At 44.3% G+C, this 18,439-nt stretch overlaps 1 protein-coding gene across 2 annotated transcripts in view; it reads left to right on the top strand.

The window, feature by feature from the left end:
* The window catches only part of ACO2 (aconitase 2), a 175,711-nt gene that overhangs the window by 110,755 nt on the left and 46,517 nt on the right, over positions 1–18,439 (top strand). For both annotated transcript variants that reach the window (XM_030210349.1, XM_030210356.1), the window contains exons 9-11: positions 8,873–8,978; positions 15,187–15,344; positions 18,093–18,166. In XM_030210349.1, the coding sequence (XP_030066209.1) occupies positions 8,873–8,978; positions 15,187–15,344; positions 18,093–18,166 (338 nt within the window). The remainder of the gene's footprint in view (positions 1–8,872; positions 8,979–15,186; positions 15,345–18,092; positions 18,167–18,439) is intronic.

The following is an 18,439-nucleotide window of genomic DNA, read 5'->3' as shown; positions in this document are numbered from 1 at the left end:
GTCCCAGTACCGGATCCATGGGGACCCAGAGCTGATGCGCACTCAGTTGCCTCATGACTCTGGAGTTGTGGATTTGGCCCTAAAGAAGGCTAAGAGTTCTAGGGAACATGCTTCGGCGCCCCCGGGCAAGGACGCTAGAACCTTAGACTCCTTTGGGAGGAAGGCCTACCATTCCTCTATGCTCGTGTCCAAGATCCAGTCTTACCAGCTCTACACGAGCATACACATGCGGAATAATGTGCGGCAGTTGGCGGGCTTGGTTGATGCTCTTCCCCCTGAGCAAGCCAAGCCTTTTCAGGAGGTGGTCAGGCAGCTGAAGGCGTGCAGAAAATTCCTGGCCAGAGGAGTTTATGACACTTTTGATGTTGCGTCCAGGGCCGCTGCTCAAGGTGTGGTGATGCGCAGGCTCTCATGGCTGCGTGCCGCCGACCTGGAGAATAGAGTCCAGCAGCGGATTACGGACTTGCCTTGCCGGGCGGATAACATTTTTGGCGAAAAAGTCGAGCAGGTGGTAGAGTCTCTCCACCAGCGGGACACCGCATTCGACAAGTTCGCCCGCCGGCAGCCTTCAGCTTCTACCTCTACAGGTAGACGATTTTTCGGGGGAAGGAAGACTGTTCCCTATACTTCTGGCAAGCGTAGGTACAATCCTCCTTCCCGACAGCCTGCGGCCCAGGCTAAGCCCCAGCGCGCTCGCTCTCGTCAGCAGCGTGCGAATCAGCAAGGCCCCGCGGCTCCCCAGCAAAAGCAAGGGGCGAGCTTTTGACTGGCTCCAGCAGAGCATAGCCGACATCCAAGTGTCAGTGCCGGGCGACCTGCCTGTCGGAGGGAGGTTGAAAGCTTTTCACCAAAGGTGGCCTCTTATAACCTCCGATCAGTGGGTTCTCCAAATAGTCCGGCAAGGATACACCCTCAATTTGGCCTCTCAACCTCCAAATTGTCCACCGGGAGCTCAGTCCTACAGCTTCCAGCACAAGCAGGTACTTGCAGAGGAACTCTCCGCCCTTCTCAGCGCCAATGCGGTCGAGCCCGTGCCATCCGGGCAAGAAGGGCTGGGATTCTATTCCAGGTACTTCCTTGTGGAAAAGAAAACAGGGGGGATGCGTCCCATCCTAGACCTAAGGGCCCTGAACAAATATCTCGTAAAAGAAAAGTTCAGGATGCTTTCCCTGGGCACCCTTCTCCCCATGATTCAGCAAAACGATTGGCTATGCTCTCTGGACTTGAAGGATGCCTACACACACATCCCGATACTGCCAGCTCACAGACAGTATCTGCGATTTCAGCTGGGCGCACGCCACTTCCAGTACTGTGTGCTACCCTTTGGGCTCGCCTCTGCGCCCAGGGTGTTCACAAAGTGCCTAGCTGTGGTAGCAGCGGCGCTTCGCAGGCTGGGGGTGCACGTGTTCCCATATCTCGACGATTGGCTGGTGAAGAACACATCCGAGGCAGGAGCCCTGCAGTCCATGCAGATGACTATTCGCCTCCTGGAGCTACTGGGGTTTGTGATAAATTACCCAAAGTCCCATCTTCTCCCAGTGCAGAAACTCGAATTCATCGGAGCCCTGCTGGATTCTCGGACGGCTCGCGCCTATCTCCCAGAGGCGAGGGCCAACAACTTGTTGTCCCTCGTCTCGCGGGTGCGAGCGTCCCAGCAGATCACAGCTCGGCAGATGTTGAGATTGCTGGGCCACATGGCTTCCACAGTTCATGTGACTCCCATGGCCCGCCTTCACATGAGATCTGCTCAATGGACCCTAGCCTCCCAGTGGTATCAGGCCGCCGGGGGTCTAGAAGACGTGATCCACCTGTCCACGAGATTTCTCGAATCCCTGTATTGGTGGACGATTTGCTCCAATTTGACTCTGGGACGTCCCTTCCAAATTCCTCAGCCTCAAAAAGTGCTGACCACGGATGCGTCTCTCCTGGGATGGGGAGCTCATGTCGATGGGCTTCACACCCAAGGAAGGTGGTCCCTCCAAGAAAGCGATCTACAGATCAATCTTCTGGAGTTGCGAGCGATCTGGAACGCTCTGAAGGCTTTCAGAGATCGGCTGTCCCACCAAATTATCCAAATTCAGACAGACAATCAGGTTGCCATGTACTATGTCAACAAGCAGGGGGGCACCGGATCTCGCCCCCTGTGTCAGGAAGCCGTCAGCATGTGGCTCTGGGCTCGCCGTCAAGGCATGGTGCTCCAAGCCACATATCTGGCAGGCGTAAACAACAGTCTGGCCGACAGGTTGAGCAGGATTATGCAACCTCACGAGTGGTCGCTCAATTCCCGTGTGGTGCGACAGATCTTCCAGGCGTGGGGCACCCCCCTGGTGGATCTCTTCGCATCTCAGGTGAACCACAAGGTCCCTCAGTTCTGTTCCAGGCTTCAGGCCCACGGCAGACTGGCGTCGGATGCCTTCCTCCTGGATTGGGGGGAAGGTCTGCTGTATGCTTATCCTCCCATTCCTCTGGTGGGGAAGACTTTGTTGAAACTCAAGCAAGACCGAGGCACCATGATTCTGATTGCTCCCTTTTGGCCGCGTCAGATCTGGTTCCCTCTTCTTCTGGAGTTATCCTCCGAAGAACCGTGGAGATTGGAGTGTTTTCCGACCCTCATCACGCAGGACGAAGGGGCTCTTCTGCATCCCAACCTCCAGTCCCTGGCTCTCACGGCCTGGATGTTGAGGGCGTAGACTTTGCCTCTCTGGGTCTGCCAGAGGGTGTCTCCCGCATCTTGCTTGCTTCCAGGAAAGACTCCACTAAGAGAAGTTACTTCTTTCATTGGAGGAGGTTTGCCGTCTGGTGTGACAGCAAGGCCCTAGATCCTCGCTCTTGTCCTACACAGACCCTGCTTGAATACCTTCTCCACTTGTCTGAGTCTGGTCTGAAGACCAACTCCGTAAGGGTTCACCTTAGTGCAATCAGTGCATACCATTACCAAGTGGAAGGTAAGCCGATCTCAGGACAGCCTTTAGTTGTTCGCTTCATGAGAGGTTTGCTTTTGTCAAAGCCCCCTGTCAAGCCTCCTACAGTGTCATGGGATCTCAATGTCGTTCTCACCCAGCTGATGAAACCTCCTTTCGAGCCACTGAATTCCTGCCATCCGAAGTACTTGACCTGGAAGGTCATTTTCTTGGTGGCAGTTACCTCGGCTCGTAGAGTCAGTGAGCTTCAGGCCCTGGTAGCCCAGGCCCCTTACACCAAATTTCATCACAACAGAGTAGTCCTCCGCACTCACCCTAAGTTTCTGCCAAAGGTTGTGTCGGAGTTCCATCTGAACCAGTCAATTGTCTTGCCAACATTCTTTCCCCGTCCTCATTCCTGCCCTGCTGAACGTCAGCTGCACACATTGGACTGCAAGAGAGCATTGGCCTTCTATCTGGAGCGGACACAGCCCCACAGACAGTCCGCCCAATTGTTTGTTTCTTTTGATCCCAACAAGAGGGGAGTGGCTGTAGGGAAACGCACCATATCCAATTGGCTAGCAGATTGCATTTCCTTCACTTACGCCCAGGCTGGGCTGGCTCTTGAGGGTCATGTCACGGCTCATAATGTTAGAGCCATGGCAGCGTCGGTAGCCCACTTGAAGTCAGCCACCATGGAGGAAATTTGCAAAGCTGCGACGTGGTCATCTGTCCACACATTCACATCTCATTACTGCCTGCAGCAGGATACCCGACGTGACAGTCGGTTCGGGCAGTCAGTTCTTCAGAACCTGTTTGGGCTTTAGGATCCAACTCCACCCCCCGAGGGCCCTGTTTGTTCTGTTCCAGGCTACACTCTCAGTTAGTTGGTAAATTTTTTAGGTCAATCTCAGTTATGTCCTCGCCGTTGCGAGGCCCAATTGACCAATGTTGTTGTTTTGAGTGAGCCTGGGGGCTAGGGATACCCCATCAGTGAGAACAAGCAGCCTGCTTGTCCTCGGAGAAAGCGAATGCTACATACCTGTAGAAGGTATTCTCCGAGGACAGCAGGCTGATTGTTCTCACAAACCCGCCCGCCTCCCCTTTGGAGTTGTGTCTTCCCTTGAAGTGTATTGTCTTGCTACATACTGGACTGGCCGGCTCGAGCCGGTTTCGGGCGGGAAGACGGCCGCGCATGCGCGGTGCGCGCGGGCGCGCGAGGGCTAGCAAAGGGCTTTGCTAGTGAAGTTTCCGATTGGAGGGGCTGCCGTGGACGTCACCCATCAGTGAGAACAATCAGCCTGCTGTCCTCGGAGAATACCTTCTACAGGTATGTAGCATTCGCTTTATCTTCTACATATTGTTGTTTAAATGATGTTTACTACCTTACTTTTACACTGTTTAATTGTACTTTTCTGTTCTGTAGCCTTCCTACAGATTTGTGTAAGCCACATTGAGCCTGCAACTAGCGGGAAAATGTGGGGTATAAATGTATTAAATATGTAAATAAATAAATAAATACCAGCAGTGTTAGCCAATGCGAGTATAACTGATCCTGTTCTTAAGATGTTAAAATACTGAGCAAGCACTGGGGCTAGAGAAGCTCCAAACATCTTATAAAAAGAATTAGCAAAACCATCCAACCCTGGTGCCTTGCCTTTTGGCAAATATTTAATTACTGCTTCCACCTCAGAAGCTCTAATCTCTGCATACATTCTAGTTTTAGCTGCAATGATAAACATTGGTCATTTATTTTGATCTAAATACTCATCTGTTCACTATCCAGGATAGTAAGATCCTTAGCATACAGCTATTTATAAAAGTCCATAAATCTACTCTGAATATGATTCCCGTTAAACAGCATTTCCTCCCCAGTTATCCTTAATTTTCACAATCTGGGACTGAACTTGGCATTTTTTAAGACGCCATGCTAGCAAGAGTCCTGATTTCTCTCCAAACTTGTCGTAACTTTGTTGAACACAACTTAGCTGATAATCAATGTCAACTAAACTTAGGGCATGAAGTTTGGCCCTCAAGTTATCAAACCAGGGTCTTATCACATCTGTGAGAAGAATGCTGATATCTCTTCTCTCAGCATCCGTTATTTGTGTCGGTAATGGAACACTTCTTATACATTTTTTTCTTTCTTCTTCCAGGAGCCCCAATTTGTAAGAACCCTCTTAAGACCACCTTTAAACCTTCCCAGAGAATAGAGGGTTGAACTTCAGAAGTATCATTGAGCATTAAATACTGTTCTAATTCTTTCTGCAAATCCCCCCCCCTCTTATCTTGTAATAAGCTCTCATTTAATCTTCAGAATATTTGCCCTCCCTGCGACCCTAAGCAAGAAAATTCACACCACACTGGCTCATGATCAGACCAGGTAGGTGTTTAAATGTTACTATCCTTCAACGTATCTATCCATAAAGAATCACCCATAACTGTGTCCAGCTTAGCATAACTATTACACCCCCCCCCCCCCCCCCAAATAAAAGGATTACTGTTTCCCTATGTTTAGCTCTCCATACATCAGTAAGGCCAAAGGCCTTCATCAATTTCTGAAATAGACTTGTTTCAGTAGACCTCTTTTTTTTTTTTTTTACCTGGTAGTCTGTCCACACTGGGACAAAAAAGTGAAATTAAAATCCTCCCCTCCCCACCCAGTAACAGCCTATCCCTTACTTTATGCTCTAAGAGATCATGCACACCCTTCCAAAAGGTATGCTGATTATCACTTGGGGCGAATATATTAAGGAAGTTAACACAAGCAGCGGCATAATCGAAAGAGAAGGACGCCCATCTTCTGACACAAATGGGGAGATGGGCATCCTCTCAGGGTCACCCAAATCGGCATAATCAAGAGCCGATTTTGGGCGTTCTCAATTGCTTTCTGTCGCGGGGATGACCAAAGTTCACGGGGGCCTGTTGGCAGTGTACCAAGAGCGGGACTGGGGCGTGGTTAACAGATGGGCGTCCTCAGCCGATAATGGAAAATAGAAGGGCATCCCTGACGAGCATTTGGTCGACTTTACTTGGTCCATTTTTTTTTCATGACCAAGCCTCGAAAAGGTGCCCGAACTGACCAGATGACCACCGGAGGGAATCAGGGATCACCTCCCCTTACTCCCCTAGTGGTCACCAACCCCCTCCCACCCTAAAAAAAAAAATTTTAAACATTTTTTGCCAGCCTCTATGCCAGCTTTAAATGTCATACCCAGCTCCATCACAGCAGTATGCAGGTCCCTGGAGCAGTTTTTAGTGGGTACTGCAGTGCACTTCAGGCAGGCGGACCCAGGCCCCCCCCCCCTACCTGTTACACTTGTGGTGGTAAATGGGAGCCCTCCAAAACCCAACCTTAACCCACTGTACCCACATCTAGATGTCCCCCTTTGCCCTTTAAGAGCTATGGTAGTGTTGTGGGTAGTGGGTTTTGGGGGCTCAGCACACAAGGTAAGGGATCTGTGCACCTGGGAGCAATTTCTGAAGTCCACTGCAGTGCCCCCTGGGGTGCCCGGTTGGTGTCCTGGCATGTGAGGGGGACCAGTGCACTACGAATGCTGGCTCTTCCCTAGACCAAATGGCTTGCATTTGGTCGTTTTTGAAATGGACGTCCTCGGTTTCTGTTATCGGTGAAAACCGAGGTCGCCTATCTCTAAGGCCGACCATCTCAACATTTAGGTCGACCATCTCTTAGGACAACCTAAATGTGGAGATTTGGGCATCCCCGACCGTATTATCGAAACGAAAGATGGACGCCCATCTTGTTTCGATAATACAGAATGCCCCGCCCCTTCACGGGGACGTCCTCAGAGATGGACGCCCTTAGAGATGGGCGTCCCCGTTCGAAAGTGTCCCTCGAGCTCCAAAAATCACCAGTCAGAAGCAACAGTCTGTTCTCTCCATCCTGCACCTCTTCCACTAATGAAAAAGTTAAATTATTATGTATCATAAGAGACACCACATTCCCCCCCCCCCAAAAAAAAAATACAATTATGTATTTGAGAATAAATCCTATAGCCCAACAATTTAGCTCCCTTTTATAGTGAAACGAGTCTCTTGTAGAAACAGAAATTTCTTTATAAATCAGGGACCTTTTCCTAGGGGAGTTGAGGCCCCGAACATTAAAGGTACCCATCTTCCAAGTTGTATTACCCATATTTAAATAGAGCAACATATAAGCCAACTGCTCCCAAAAGTTTTAAACCCACCATTTCTACCCTACTCCACCCCTTGCCCAAGCCAATCGCCTTCCCCCACCCCCTCCCTTGCAACCTTCTTCCCACCACACAAGTTGTGACTAGCAACCAATGAGGTTGTACCCATCAGCGTCTCAACATCCTCTCAATTTATAAACTAACAGAGTTAACCCTACTTAACAGCAAGTGCAGAAGAAAGGAAACAAATACCCCAGAGTCACTTATTCATGACACACATACCCACACTATTGTGTTACCTGCTATACTTAACAAAAATACAGAGTGAATAAAATGTTGTAGAAATAACAGGTGCGGAGCAAAGAATGCAAAAAATAATAAACTAATCAAATGAAATATGCATTTTTATTAACAACTTGCAGTGCTAAGTATAGAAAAGACCCTGTAGATCAAAAGAAGATGGTACAATGAGCCCACCTCTCAGGGAACACTCACAGCAGTCTGTCTACCACTTTTAGCTGATTTATTGAGTGCAGTATGCTGAGAAGTGCCCAACAAGTGAGAGAGACTGCGGCCTTTATCCAAACATTTCTCCGAGGGAGCTACACTGGTTTTAGGGCCTTTCTGTGCCCCACGCACCTCCTCTGGTGTGTTAGGCACTGGTAACTCAATCAGCTGCTTCCATTCTTCCTCTTTTGTTTTCACTCTATGATGTTCTCCATGCACCGTGAACAGCAACCTCGAAGGGAAATTGAGTCTATCACAAATGGACTCAAACCTCAAAAAAGTTGTAACTCATCTAAACTCCCTTCTCTTCTGCTGCATGACTGGAGACAAATCCGGATACAGTTCAATCTTTATAACTTTTCAGCATACTACTTTTTTACTATGAGCCAGGGATAATATATGCTTCTTGGTGGTAAAATCATGTAAACAGACAATTATGTCACAGCTCTGCTTGTCCCGATGGCCCATATGCATGATGAGCCCTATCAGTCATGACACAGATGGAATCCAAGGCCTCACCATCTTGAGCCACAATAAACTGCCCAAGCTGCTGGATCACAAGACACAATCCTCATAGACCACTATTTCCAGGACATCCCGCATACATGTATTGTTTCGGCAGGGCCTATTCTCTAGGTCTTCTGCCTTTTCCCATAGCGCCTGCATATCTTTATGAACAAATTCAGAGGTGTCCACTGTCCTGTACTACATCCAGACACTCTTCGCATTGAACAACTCGCTCTTCCATCTCTTTCTGATACACTTTAAGAGGTGTCCCTTTTAATGTCTTCCAATTCTATCTTAACCTCCTGCCAGACCAGTCCAAATACATTTTTAAGATCATCTATCCATAGATGTAGTTTTCACTCAGGACCAGGCAGCTTAACACCCTCCACGTTTGTGCTGTAGTCGTCAGACAAAATTGGCGCCATTGCTGAACACCGTCTTGAATGAATTCCTTCAAAAAGACGGTAAATAAATCCAAATAAATAAATAAATGATGGCCTTGTGGTCCTAGTTACTGTCAGCAACCCAGGTAATAGTGCTCCTCTGAAACCCAAGCAGCAGCTCTGCAAAATCTCCAAATGAGCTCAACTCTCCAGCTAAACATTAAGTATCATGAAGGTAAGCACTATGATCAAAGATAGTAGAAATGCTGGGACGGAGCCTCCACTCCAGACTTTCATCCAAGATGCTGATGTCACTTCCTTCCTGCTGGTGATTTTGATTCTTGGTAGCATGATATAGATGGGTGATGCACAGTAGATAAGACTAGTCTCTAATGGCTTGTAACATTCTGTTTTCTGGTAGCTGAAACCACACATAAATGGACCGTTCACTCCAGACCTGGCTAACCCTGTATCTGAGATCGGTTCCGTCGCGCAGGAGAAGGGCTGGCCTGTGGACATCAAAGTTGGTAAGAAGTTTTGTTAAGTTTATTTTAATTTTGTTCCATGAATGGAAATTAATTCAGTTATCATGCAGATGGATATAATTGGTTAACACTGTGTCTCTTTGACCTAAGTCAATAGTATGTGTTGCATTTGGGACATGGTAATGCATGTTTATACCTCAAATTCGTATCCATTTGCCCAGTCTAGGCTCATGACATATTAACCTGTTTTGATATACAAATTCTAAACATAACCAACATACAAACTATAACATTAACAAGAACACCAGATAATGTATTAGTCCCTATTTAAAAGCCATACCAAATACTATAAAACTCTGCTTTCCTCAACTCCTGCAGAATATAATTCTGAAATTCAGGTCTGACACATGATAAAGCTTGTATCTGTCCTGTGTATGCCTTTTAATAGATAGAATACAAAACATTGTTTTGAGAGTAATGAAGGTGTTCTTGCTTGACTGATTAGTAAACTAAATAATTTAGTAAATGGATAGAGGGGCTTTCCAACACCACCTGGAATACTGCAGCTAGGGTCTTAAATTTAACCCTTAATAACACTGGTGATCAATATAGGCTACTTGAAATCAGGGGTAATATGATTCCAAACTTGTAAGACCAACCACTATCCCAACTGCTGTATTCTGGATGAGTTCCAAACGACAAAGCTGCAATTCATGTTGTGTAGGAAATAATAAAGCAATCCTGACAGTTCTGACACATCTTTGTGACCTTGGAGCAATACACTTGATCACTCTACACTCTCCCAGTTTTTGTACCATTTGTTTCTTTGTAATTAGACTAAAAAATGTAAGGAGCCACTCCATCTGAAGAAAGAACATGTGAGGTTCTGAAAGCACATGAGCACTTTGTTGGCCCTTTAGTAAGGTGTCATAAGCTACAAAAACCTTTTTGAAGGCCAAAACTATTGAAATAAATACTAGTGAATGACTAGTTCTCTTAATTAGAATTGTACATCCTTCCAGACCAACAGTGAGGTTTTTTTTTTACATTTCTACCCCGCGCTTTCCCACTCATGGCAGGCTCAATGTGGCTTACATATTGTATACAGGTACTTATTTGTACCTGGGGCAATGGAGGGTTAAGTGAGTTGCCCAGAGTCACAAGGAGCTGCCTGTGCCTGAAGTGGGAATCGAGCTCAGTTCCCCAGGACCAAAGTCCACCACCCTAACCACTAGGTCACTCCTCCACAAGTTGTGTTCATGCATGGATGCTACCTGATAAAAAAATGCACACCAAATTTTAAGATCTGTGGAATATATGGGGAATAATCAAATGCTTTCTCTGCTCATTAGATTTGATGCTAAGAAGGCATTTTATAGAGTGGATTGAGGTACCTATTTTTCGCCCATACTGTATATGGGCTAAGGGGCAGTGAAGGCATTCTACAACCTTCACTGCCCATTAGCCTAATTAGTAGTATAGGCTAATGATTTACTTCTGGAGGAGTTCTGATTCAAAGAGGAACCAGACAGGGAGAGAGAGCAGCCCTATTATTGTTTATTTTAACATTCAGGTCTTTATCTGCCGTCATTTACTATGTTACTATATTAGACCTCCTTTTAAAGGGGCTTTAACCGGATCCCTTAATAAAATGCTCCAGACAAGGAACTGGGAATGAGAATTGGGTTTAGAAGTGGGATCCCTTCAATTAAGTAAATCAGTAGAGCATATACGAACCTTAGTATGGGGATTAAACCTCAGGGAGTATCAATTTAAAATAATACATTGTGTTTACTTTACATAATGCCAAGCATATAAAGCCAGGGTGTAGCAACTGAGATTTGTCAGAAATACTGCTTAGCTCGAGGCAAGTTGATACTTGCCTTCCGGTGTTGTCATTTAAACCAAAAATTTAAATTAGATGTATTGAATTATGTGAGTAGACTTTAGGACAAAACCTCAGAGAACATCTGAGGGCATACCTCTTGACAGACTATCAGAAAAGGGACCATGCTTATTAACATGGAAAGTATGTTTGGTAGGGAAAGAAAAGAACCCTACAACACTGGGTAGGGAGTGACCCTATCCTTTCTGCACTGGTGAAATAAGTTTTATCAGTGCAGAAAAGATAAGAGTCGCTGCCTATCATCAGTTGATGCTTTGAGACAAAAGCTCTTTGTTCTAATATGGGACCCATATATACAAGTGCTATTACCAAGAATACAAAGTTATGTGCTTAATGGGCTGAGACTGAACGGATCAAATGGGGAGAGAATTCACCCTCTTATGGGAATGATAGTGGGGGAATCAGTATGTGATATAGACTTAGGGCCTCCTTTATTAAACCACACTAGAGATTCCCGGTGCGGCAAATAAGAGAAAGCCCACATGAATTGAACGGGCTTCCTCTCATTTGCTGCGCAGGAATTGCTAGTGTGGTTTAGTTAAAATTAAAAAAGCCCTTAATGATATCAGTTTGTAAGGCAGGGTGCTGAAGGGGGGTTTAGGAGGGGCATAGGAAGAAGGGTAGCAATAGAACTCAGGATGGCTATAGGAGTCAGTCCCAGGACTATGTACTATTCTTGGTAAAAGGTAGGTGGGGGTGGGAAGGGGGTGTAATAATAAAATCAATAATATAAGCAACATCAGATTTTGTCAGCAATGGAAGTCATATTTGTTACACAACAAGACCATGGTATAGTTAATGGACATTGTTCATGTTTTGACTGTTAGTAATTTGATTTATTATCTGGTTAATAAAGAGAATTTAAACAAGAAAATGGAAACATGTATAATGTGTGTCTAAGCACCCTCTATCATTATTTACTATGCCTACTAGCTAAGCCACTATGTTGTTTTTTTTTTGTGTGTGTTATTGGAGAGGAGGTTCTCTTCCCACATATTCTTTCCTAATCATCTTTAACCTTAGGAAAACTGCCTTCAAACACTGATGGATGCAGCGGTTTGGTTTTCAAATGTTCTTACACTGGGAGATGTTAACATTCATACTGATGCCCTTACACACCCTAGAATTGCTCATTTTCTTTCCCCTTTCTCTCAGAACTGCATTTGGTGTAGTTTGTCCTCTTTCCCACACATCCCAGATCATATTTTAGATTTGGTATTATCTCATCCCTCTGTTTCTTATTCTTCTTTTTCTATGAACCAGATATCTCCTAATCCTTCTAAAGATCTTTTTTTCATATTTACAGATTTATTGGGTACTGCTGCTAGAAACTCATTTAGGGATATGCCCTCAGCTGACCAGTTGGCCCACTGTTTTGGTTCTAAAATCTCAGAGTTGCAAGCTTCTGTTTGTCCAACTGAACAAATTGTTGTGGTGATGGAGACTCGTGAGAGTATGCTGGCATGTGCAGGTTCTTCGACACTGGTTGTTTTCCAGCTTCCTAGTCTGTGTTCTTTTTCAGAGGTATTAACGTGTATCAGTTTGACAACTTGTTCTTTAGATCCAATACCACCTTCTTAGTTGAAGTTAACCTTACCAGGGTTTGCTTCCTTTTAGCTTATAACCCATAGTTTGTCAATTGGGAAGTCCCTCGATCATGGAAGACAGCTATAGTTCAGCTGGTGTTGAAGAAATCTACATTAGGTCCTGGTTTGCCAGCCAATTATCTACCAATATCTAATCTGTACTTTTTGTGTAAGCTAACTGAAAAATTGGTTTACTCACAGCTGGCCTCATATGTTGAAAATGTATTGGCATTACATCCTAGGCAATCAGGATTCTGTTCATATCATAGTACGAGACTGTTTTTGACTTCAGAGCTTAATGAGGTTTTTTCAAAACTTGACAGTGATCTCATTGGCTGTTCTTTAGATTTATCTGCAGTCTTTGATCTTATTGATCTCTTATTTTGTCAAGACTGTCAGAACTAGGTATTTCAGGTATTGTTTTGAAGTGGTTTAATTCTTGTTCAAACTGTGGATTTTTTTTTTTTTTTTTAAAGAGTAGTTGCATCTGAAAATGTCAGGTTTTTTTCTTTGAAACGTTGGATGCCACAGGGCTCAAATTTATCCTTGTTATTCATTTTTTCATGTCCTCTGGCCACTGTTATCGAGGACCATGACATTTCATGTTACACATATACAGATATTTATTATTGAATTCAATTGATCCTGATGCTATTGATCTTGGTCCATGCCAGATCTCTTTGGATTCACTTGCTAAGTGTTTTTGTACCCATGAATTAGTTTTAAATTCAGATAAGACAATAGCCTGTAGTATTTTGTCCTGCTTTTGACCTGATCCTTTTTGGATCTTGGGTCTCTCCAGTTGAGTCTTTTCGTTACGTAGATGTACTGATTGATCTTGAACTTTCCAGGTGTCAGCATGGGCTATTGTGCATATTTTCACTAAACATTATTACCTAGACCACTCATCAGCACAAGACTCAGCATTTGGCCAAACAATCTATGCTACCTCTTTACCTGTTGATAATTGACTCAATCTGTTTCTCCTCTGCCCATCTGACCGCCATCGGGCCACCCAAAGAAAAGCAAATGGGGGAGGGGGCGTTCAAGTGGCCCTCAGTGTGCCTGAGTTCTCCTGGCTGCTTTACAGTGAAAGTGAAGTTGTTTACCTCTAACAGGGATTCTCCACACACAGCAATGCAGCCATATTTGCACTCTCCACTCCCCCTGGAAAAAAAAAGAGAAAGACATGATAGTGTTACATTATATCCAGTTTCATTGCATTCTTAGTTTTTTTATGGATTGATGAGGCAGCCCAGGTAACTCGCTCGTGCATGTTACTACTACTACTACTAATCATATCTATAGCGCTACTAGATGCATGCAGCGCTACACAAATTCTATGCAGGTGCTTTCTGTTTCCCTAGAGGGCTCACAATCTAAGTTTTTGTATCTGGGGCAATGGAGGGTTAACTGACTTGCCCAAGGTCACAAGGAAGAGTTGTGGGAATTGAACCAAGGTTGCCAGGATCAAAGCTGGCTGCACTAACAGTTAGGTTACTCCTCCTGGAGTAGAAGTCCTCCTGTTCAAAGAAGTCAAATTCAGATTTTTCTGAGCTAGAGGAAGGACACACAAGACTCTGTCAGTGATGTTAACCTAGAGTGTGGCTGCAGCCCCCTGCTGTCTATGGAGAACCTTGTTACAGGCAAGCAACTTCACTTTTTTCTTACTTTCTGTCACATACATACATGTAAGTTTTTATGTATGTTAACCTGTTACCCGCTTTGGATCAAGGCAGGCTATAAATAAGATAAATAAATACACACTTGCATAGAAACACACACAGACTGGAAATAATTCATGCTTTTCCAGCCACACACAGTGCTTCCATACTCCTATTCTGATGGGCTGCCTCTTAGTTATTAAGATGCATGTGTTATTATCTTTGTTGTAAATTCTACTGTGAAACCTATTAACTGAATCATAACTTTCTTAATAGGTTGTTATATGTACTGTTAACTAATATCTGTTGCCATTGGACAATGTAAAATCCATCCTTTGAGATCTGTTGTCAGTGATGTCTAATGGTTAGACATACCACACTTGGTTTCATTTTATTGTTCTTTATTCTCCAAACCAACAATGCTTGGGTAGTGCTGTGTTCAAGCACCCTCTCATCCAGGTCAAACATCACACACCTGCAGAGGGGATGATAAAATTCCATAAGCCATGCTCCATATACTTTCCTCACTTTAAAAATCTTTTTTTCCCCTTAAATAGGGAAAAGACTAGATAGGTCCAGCATGAGAACACTGAATCAACACTGGTATCTGAACCACTTTGCCCTGCTCGACAGTTAAAGTGCTATAGCAAATCCAGAATGAATGAATGAATAAATAAATAAAATGCAAAATCCTTATAAAAATTGCTTGGTTAGAAATGCCGTAGATTTCTTCATGCAGTGAGTGCATATAGTAGTTCTCTGCTGTAATACTATACAGCAGAACAAAGTGCAGACAAGAGCCTATGGGTTCTTTGGGTTACAGCAGTATTTCCCAGGTCCAGTCCTGGAGTACCTCTTGCCAGTCAGGTTTTCAGGTTATCTACAATGAATAGGCATAAACTTGATTTGCATACACAGCCTCCATTATATGCAAATCTTTCATGCATATTAATTGTGGATAGCCTGAAAATCTGACTGGTAAGGGGTACTCCTGGACCGGACTTGGGGAAACACTGGGCTACAGCCACAGTTGTTTAGAGCATGAGAACTGCTCCTCTGACATGGCTACATCTCCTCTTTGTTTTGTTTCATAGGTCTGATTGGTAGTTGCACTAACTCTAGCTACGAGGATATGGGTCGAGCAGCTGCAGTAGCCAAACAGGCACTGGCTAATGGATTGAAGTGCAAATCCCTGTTCACCATCACTCCAGGCTCTGAGCAGATCCGAGCCACCATTGAGAGGGATGGATATGTGAGTCATATGTGCTGTTGCTGAGTGTGGAGAGAAGTGCTTGGCATTTGCTCCTGACTTTCATGAAAGGAAATATACTTGAGTAAAATATTGAGTGCATATTCCATATAGTAAAAAGCACTGCGTTTGGGTTTCTAAATACTTTACCAGGCAAATTTTAAAATAATCTTTAGTTTTTCAATATCCAAATAGTAGATTGTGCTGATAATCAGCTGAGTGATATAGTACTTGGTTATAGGTATTGCTTGCAAGCTTTTGATTATCTTATAAAACATTTAAGAGCAAACCAGAAAATCTTTTTGAGTGCTGCTAAATTAGTAATCTTAGGTACTTATTTTAGAAGCTGTATTCATATTTTGGATGTCTGTAAACTGACATTTAGATATTGAATGGACATCCAAATGCCCAATTTTTTTTTTTTATAAACCAGAATATGGATGTCTAAAACTGCTGTACGTCCATATGGCAAAGAGAAGTGGTTTGAATGGGACTAGAGAGAGGATGAAAGATGGATGTCCAGCCCCGATTGCAGAAGGGGAAAGAACATCTATGTTGGAAGAGATGGACATCCGTATTTAGACCTGGTGCTTGGCACGTCCAGGATATAGAAAGGTGCTCCAATTGAGCATTTGTCTACTGAATGGAGTAAAGGAAGTCACAGAAGATACTTTCCTGTCCCTGGAGGGCTCATAATTAAAAAAAAAAATACAAAAAAAAATTATAAAAGGCTTCACTGGGACTCAAACTGGCAACCTCTAGATCACTGCCCTGGTTCTCAGCAGGGTGCTCTAACCATTAATCTACTCCTTCACATGGATGTCTATGTGGCCATTTTGTAATATTGATGTTCCTCTGTTGCCACACAAACATCCATGTCCGTTGTTTTGCCTCATTCATAGTTTGGATTTTTCAGTTTGTAAAAGGGAGGTTCATGCTGGACATAGCCAGAATTTAGATGTATTTTAGAACAGGCGGTACATCCTCAAATTATGTTCTAAAATACCTGAGACTTGGACGTCCATATTCTGAATTGGATGTCCTTTCTAAGATTCTGCTCTTAGTCTCTGAAGCGGGTGAAAGTTTACAGCAACATCTAGTGCACAGTATACAGCAATACTGTAAGCAGCCCAAGAAAGCTGCAGTAGCGATGCACTCACTCTGTGTAGACGAGGATGCTGAATGGAAGAAAGTGAAATATATTTGAAGCTGTGAGATATGGCTCCCTGGTATGAACAGAATGGGAAAAGTTAAAAAGAGCCTTTGCAGAGGAGGATAATTGAATAGGAAAATATCTGTTTTAGACTGGGCTTGTGGCTTGGGAGGAGATGGTCCTGTAGAGTTCTTTTGAGGGGATAGGACATGTGGGTTTGAGTCTGGTATAAGGGGCACATGGCATTTTGGATACATTGAACAAACAATTATTCAGGCTTTATTAAGTTGAGGTGGATTGACTAACTACCCTTTCATTCCATCCCCCCACCCTTCCCAACTTAGCAGGAATCATTGGAGAGGAGGCCTAGATGGTGTTGGGGGTATGCTGAGATTTAGAAGGTTCTGGGGAGGGATTGGATTTTGGATAGGCCTTTGCTTTTAGGGAAGGGGAGTGTATCAGATCAAGGTGGGCTCATTTACCTTGGAGGGGGGGAGAGAGGAGAATCAGTTGGGGAGGACTTTGAAGAGTGAGCGGTAATGGGTGGGGAAGGTCATGTCGTGGGGGATTTTGTTGTTGTTGTGGGGAGTTGAATCACATTGGAGGGGATTTGGATTGGGGGGGGGAGACCTTTGCAGTCTACCAACCATTACCCGGAAGTTATGCAGGTACCAGCTTAACTGGGCAAAGTTAGGATTGCTATTTATGCAGTCTTACATGCCCAGTTAGCTATGCGGACACAGCACTGAATATTGCTGGCACTTGAGTAACTCTGGGTTCCTCCCCAACTCTGGCTGGATTTGATGTGGCCGATTAGTGCCAATATTCAGCAGCACGGCCCAGTTAAGTACCTCTGTGATCGGTGGATGGTTTATGGTTTATTGGTGTTTAATGTACCGCCTTTCAACAAAATAGCAAAGTGGTGTACAAATATAATATAATACATATTAAGGGTGAAAAGAATGCCATGTCAAAAAGGAAAGTAGAAGAGAGAACAATAAAATCTGAGTTTAGGTAAAAACAAGCCATATTGCTGGGGAAGCTAGTGAGTCTCCGAATGGTTGTCAGGAGCTAGTTGCACATTGAAGGCTTTTTCAAAGAGGCATTTCTTCAGGAAGGATGACTGCCGAGTATGATTTAAGTGGACAGTTGCCTCTTCTGCCCACTTAAATCATGAATATTGGGCCCTAGAGCCCGAAAAGTGGAACATAAATAAGGAGTACAAAGTAATAGACTTCAGCATGGAGTAGCTAAGCTGTAAGAATATGTGCTTCAAACCACTACACATCTTTTGTGTAGAACAAAGACTATGTAGCCTGTACTGATTGGTCACCTGCAGCAAAAAGATGTTATGTTCTAGGGCTTAACAATGATCAGAGAATACGGAGAATTCAAATTCTGGAACATGGCAGCAGAAGTATTTTGGTAAGGAAATACTTGAAAAATGTTGTTGCCCCCCCCCCCCCCCCCACCACTACCTTCACACTCCTAAAGAACACACACCAATGTGCTCATAGTTCATTCCTCATAACTGAATATACATTCTTAGAATAGGGTGAAAGCTTGCAAATATCTTTGCTTTTTTTTCTTTGCTGTAGGCCAAAGTACTGCGTGATGTGGGTGGCGTGGTCCTTGCCAATGCATGTGGTCCGTGCATCGGGCAGTGGGACAGGTAAGGAGAGCTCTACCTAGAACTGTATGGGCGAGTCATTGTGTACCAGAGAGATCACCTGAAGATCTCTGTGCAGCACTCTGTGATTTTATCTGGACAAGAGTTAAAAAAGGATTGTCAGTGTTTCATGTTGCCCAGTTTCCCTTTTTGACCACGTGCTAATCTGGTGACAAGGTAGCTTTCTAAATACCCAGTGCATCTGTGTGCTGTGCTATCCATGGTAATTCAAATTCTTTTTATCATGTTATATGAAAAATCAAACATGGGTTTCTC

Source organism: Microcaecilia unicolor, chromosome 1 (genome assembly GCF_901765095.1).
Source record: "Microcaecilia unicolor chromosome 1, aMicUni1.1, whole genome shotgun sequence".
NCBI classification, from domain to species: domain Eukaryota; kingdom Metazoa; phylum Chordata; class Amphibia; order Gymnophiona; family Siphonopidae; genus Microcaecilia; species Microcaecilia unicolor.
This window is presented reverse-complemented; position numbering and strand designations above follow the sequence as displayed.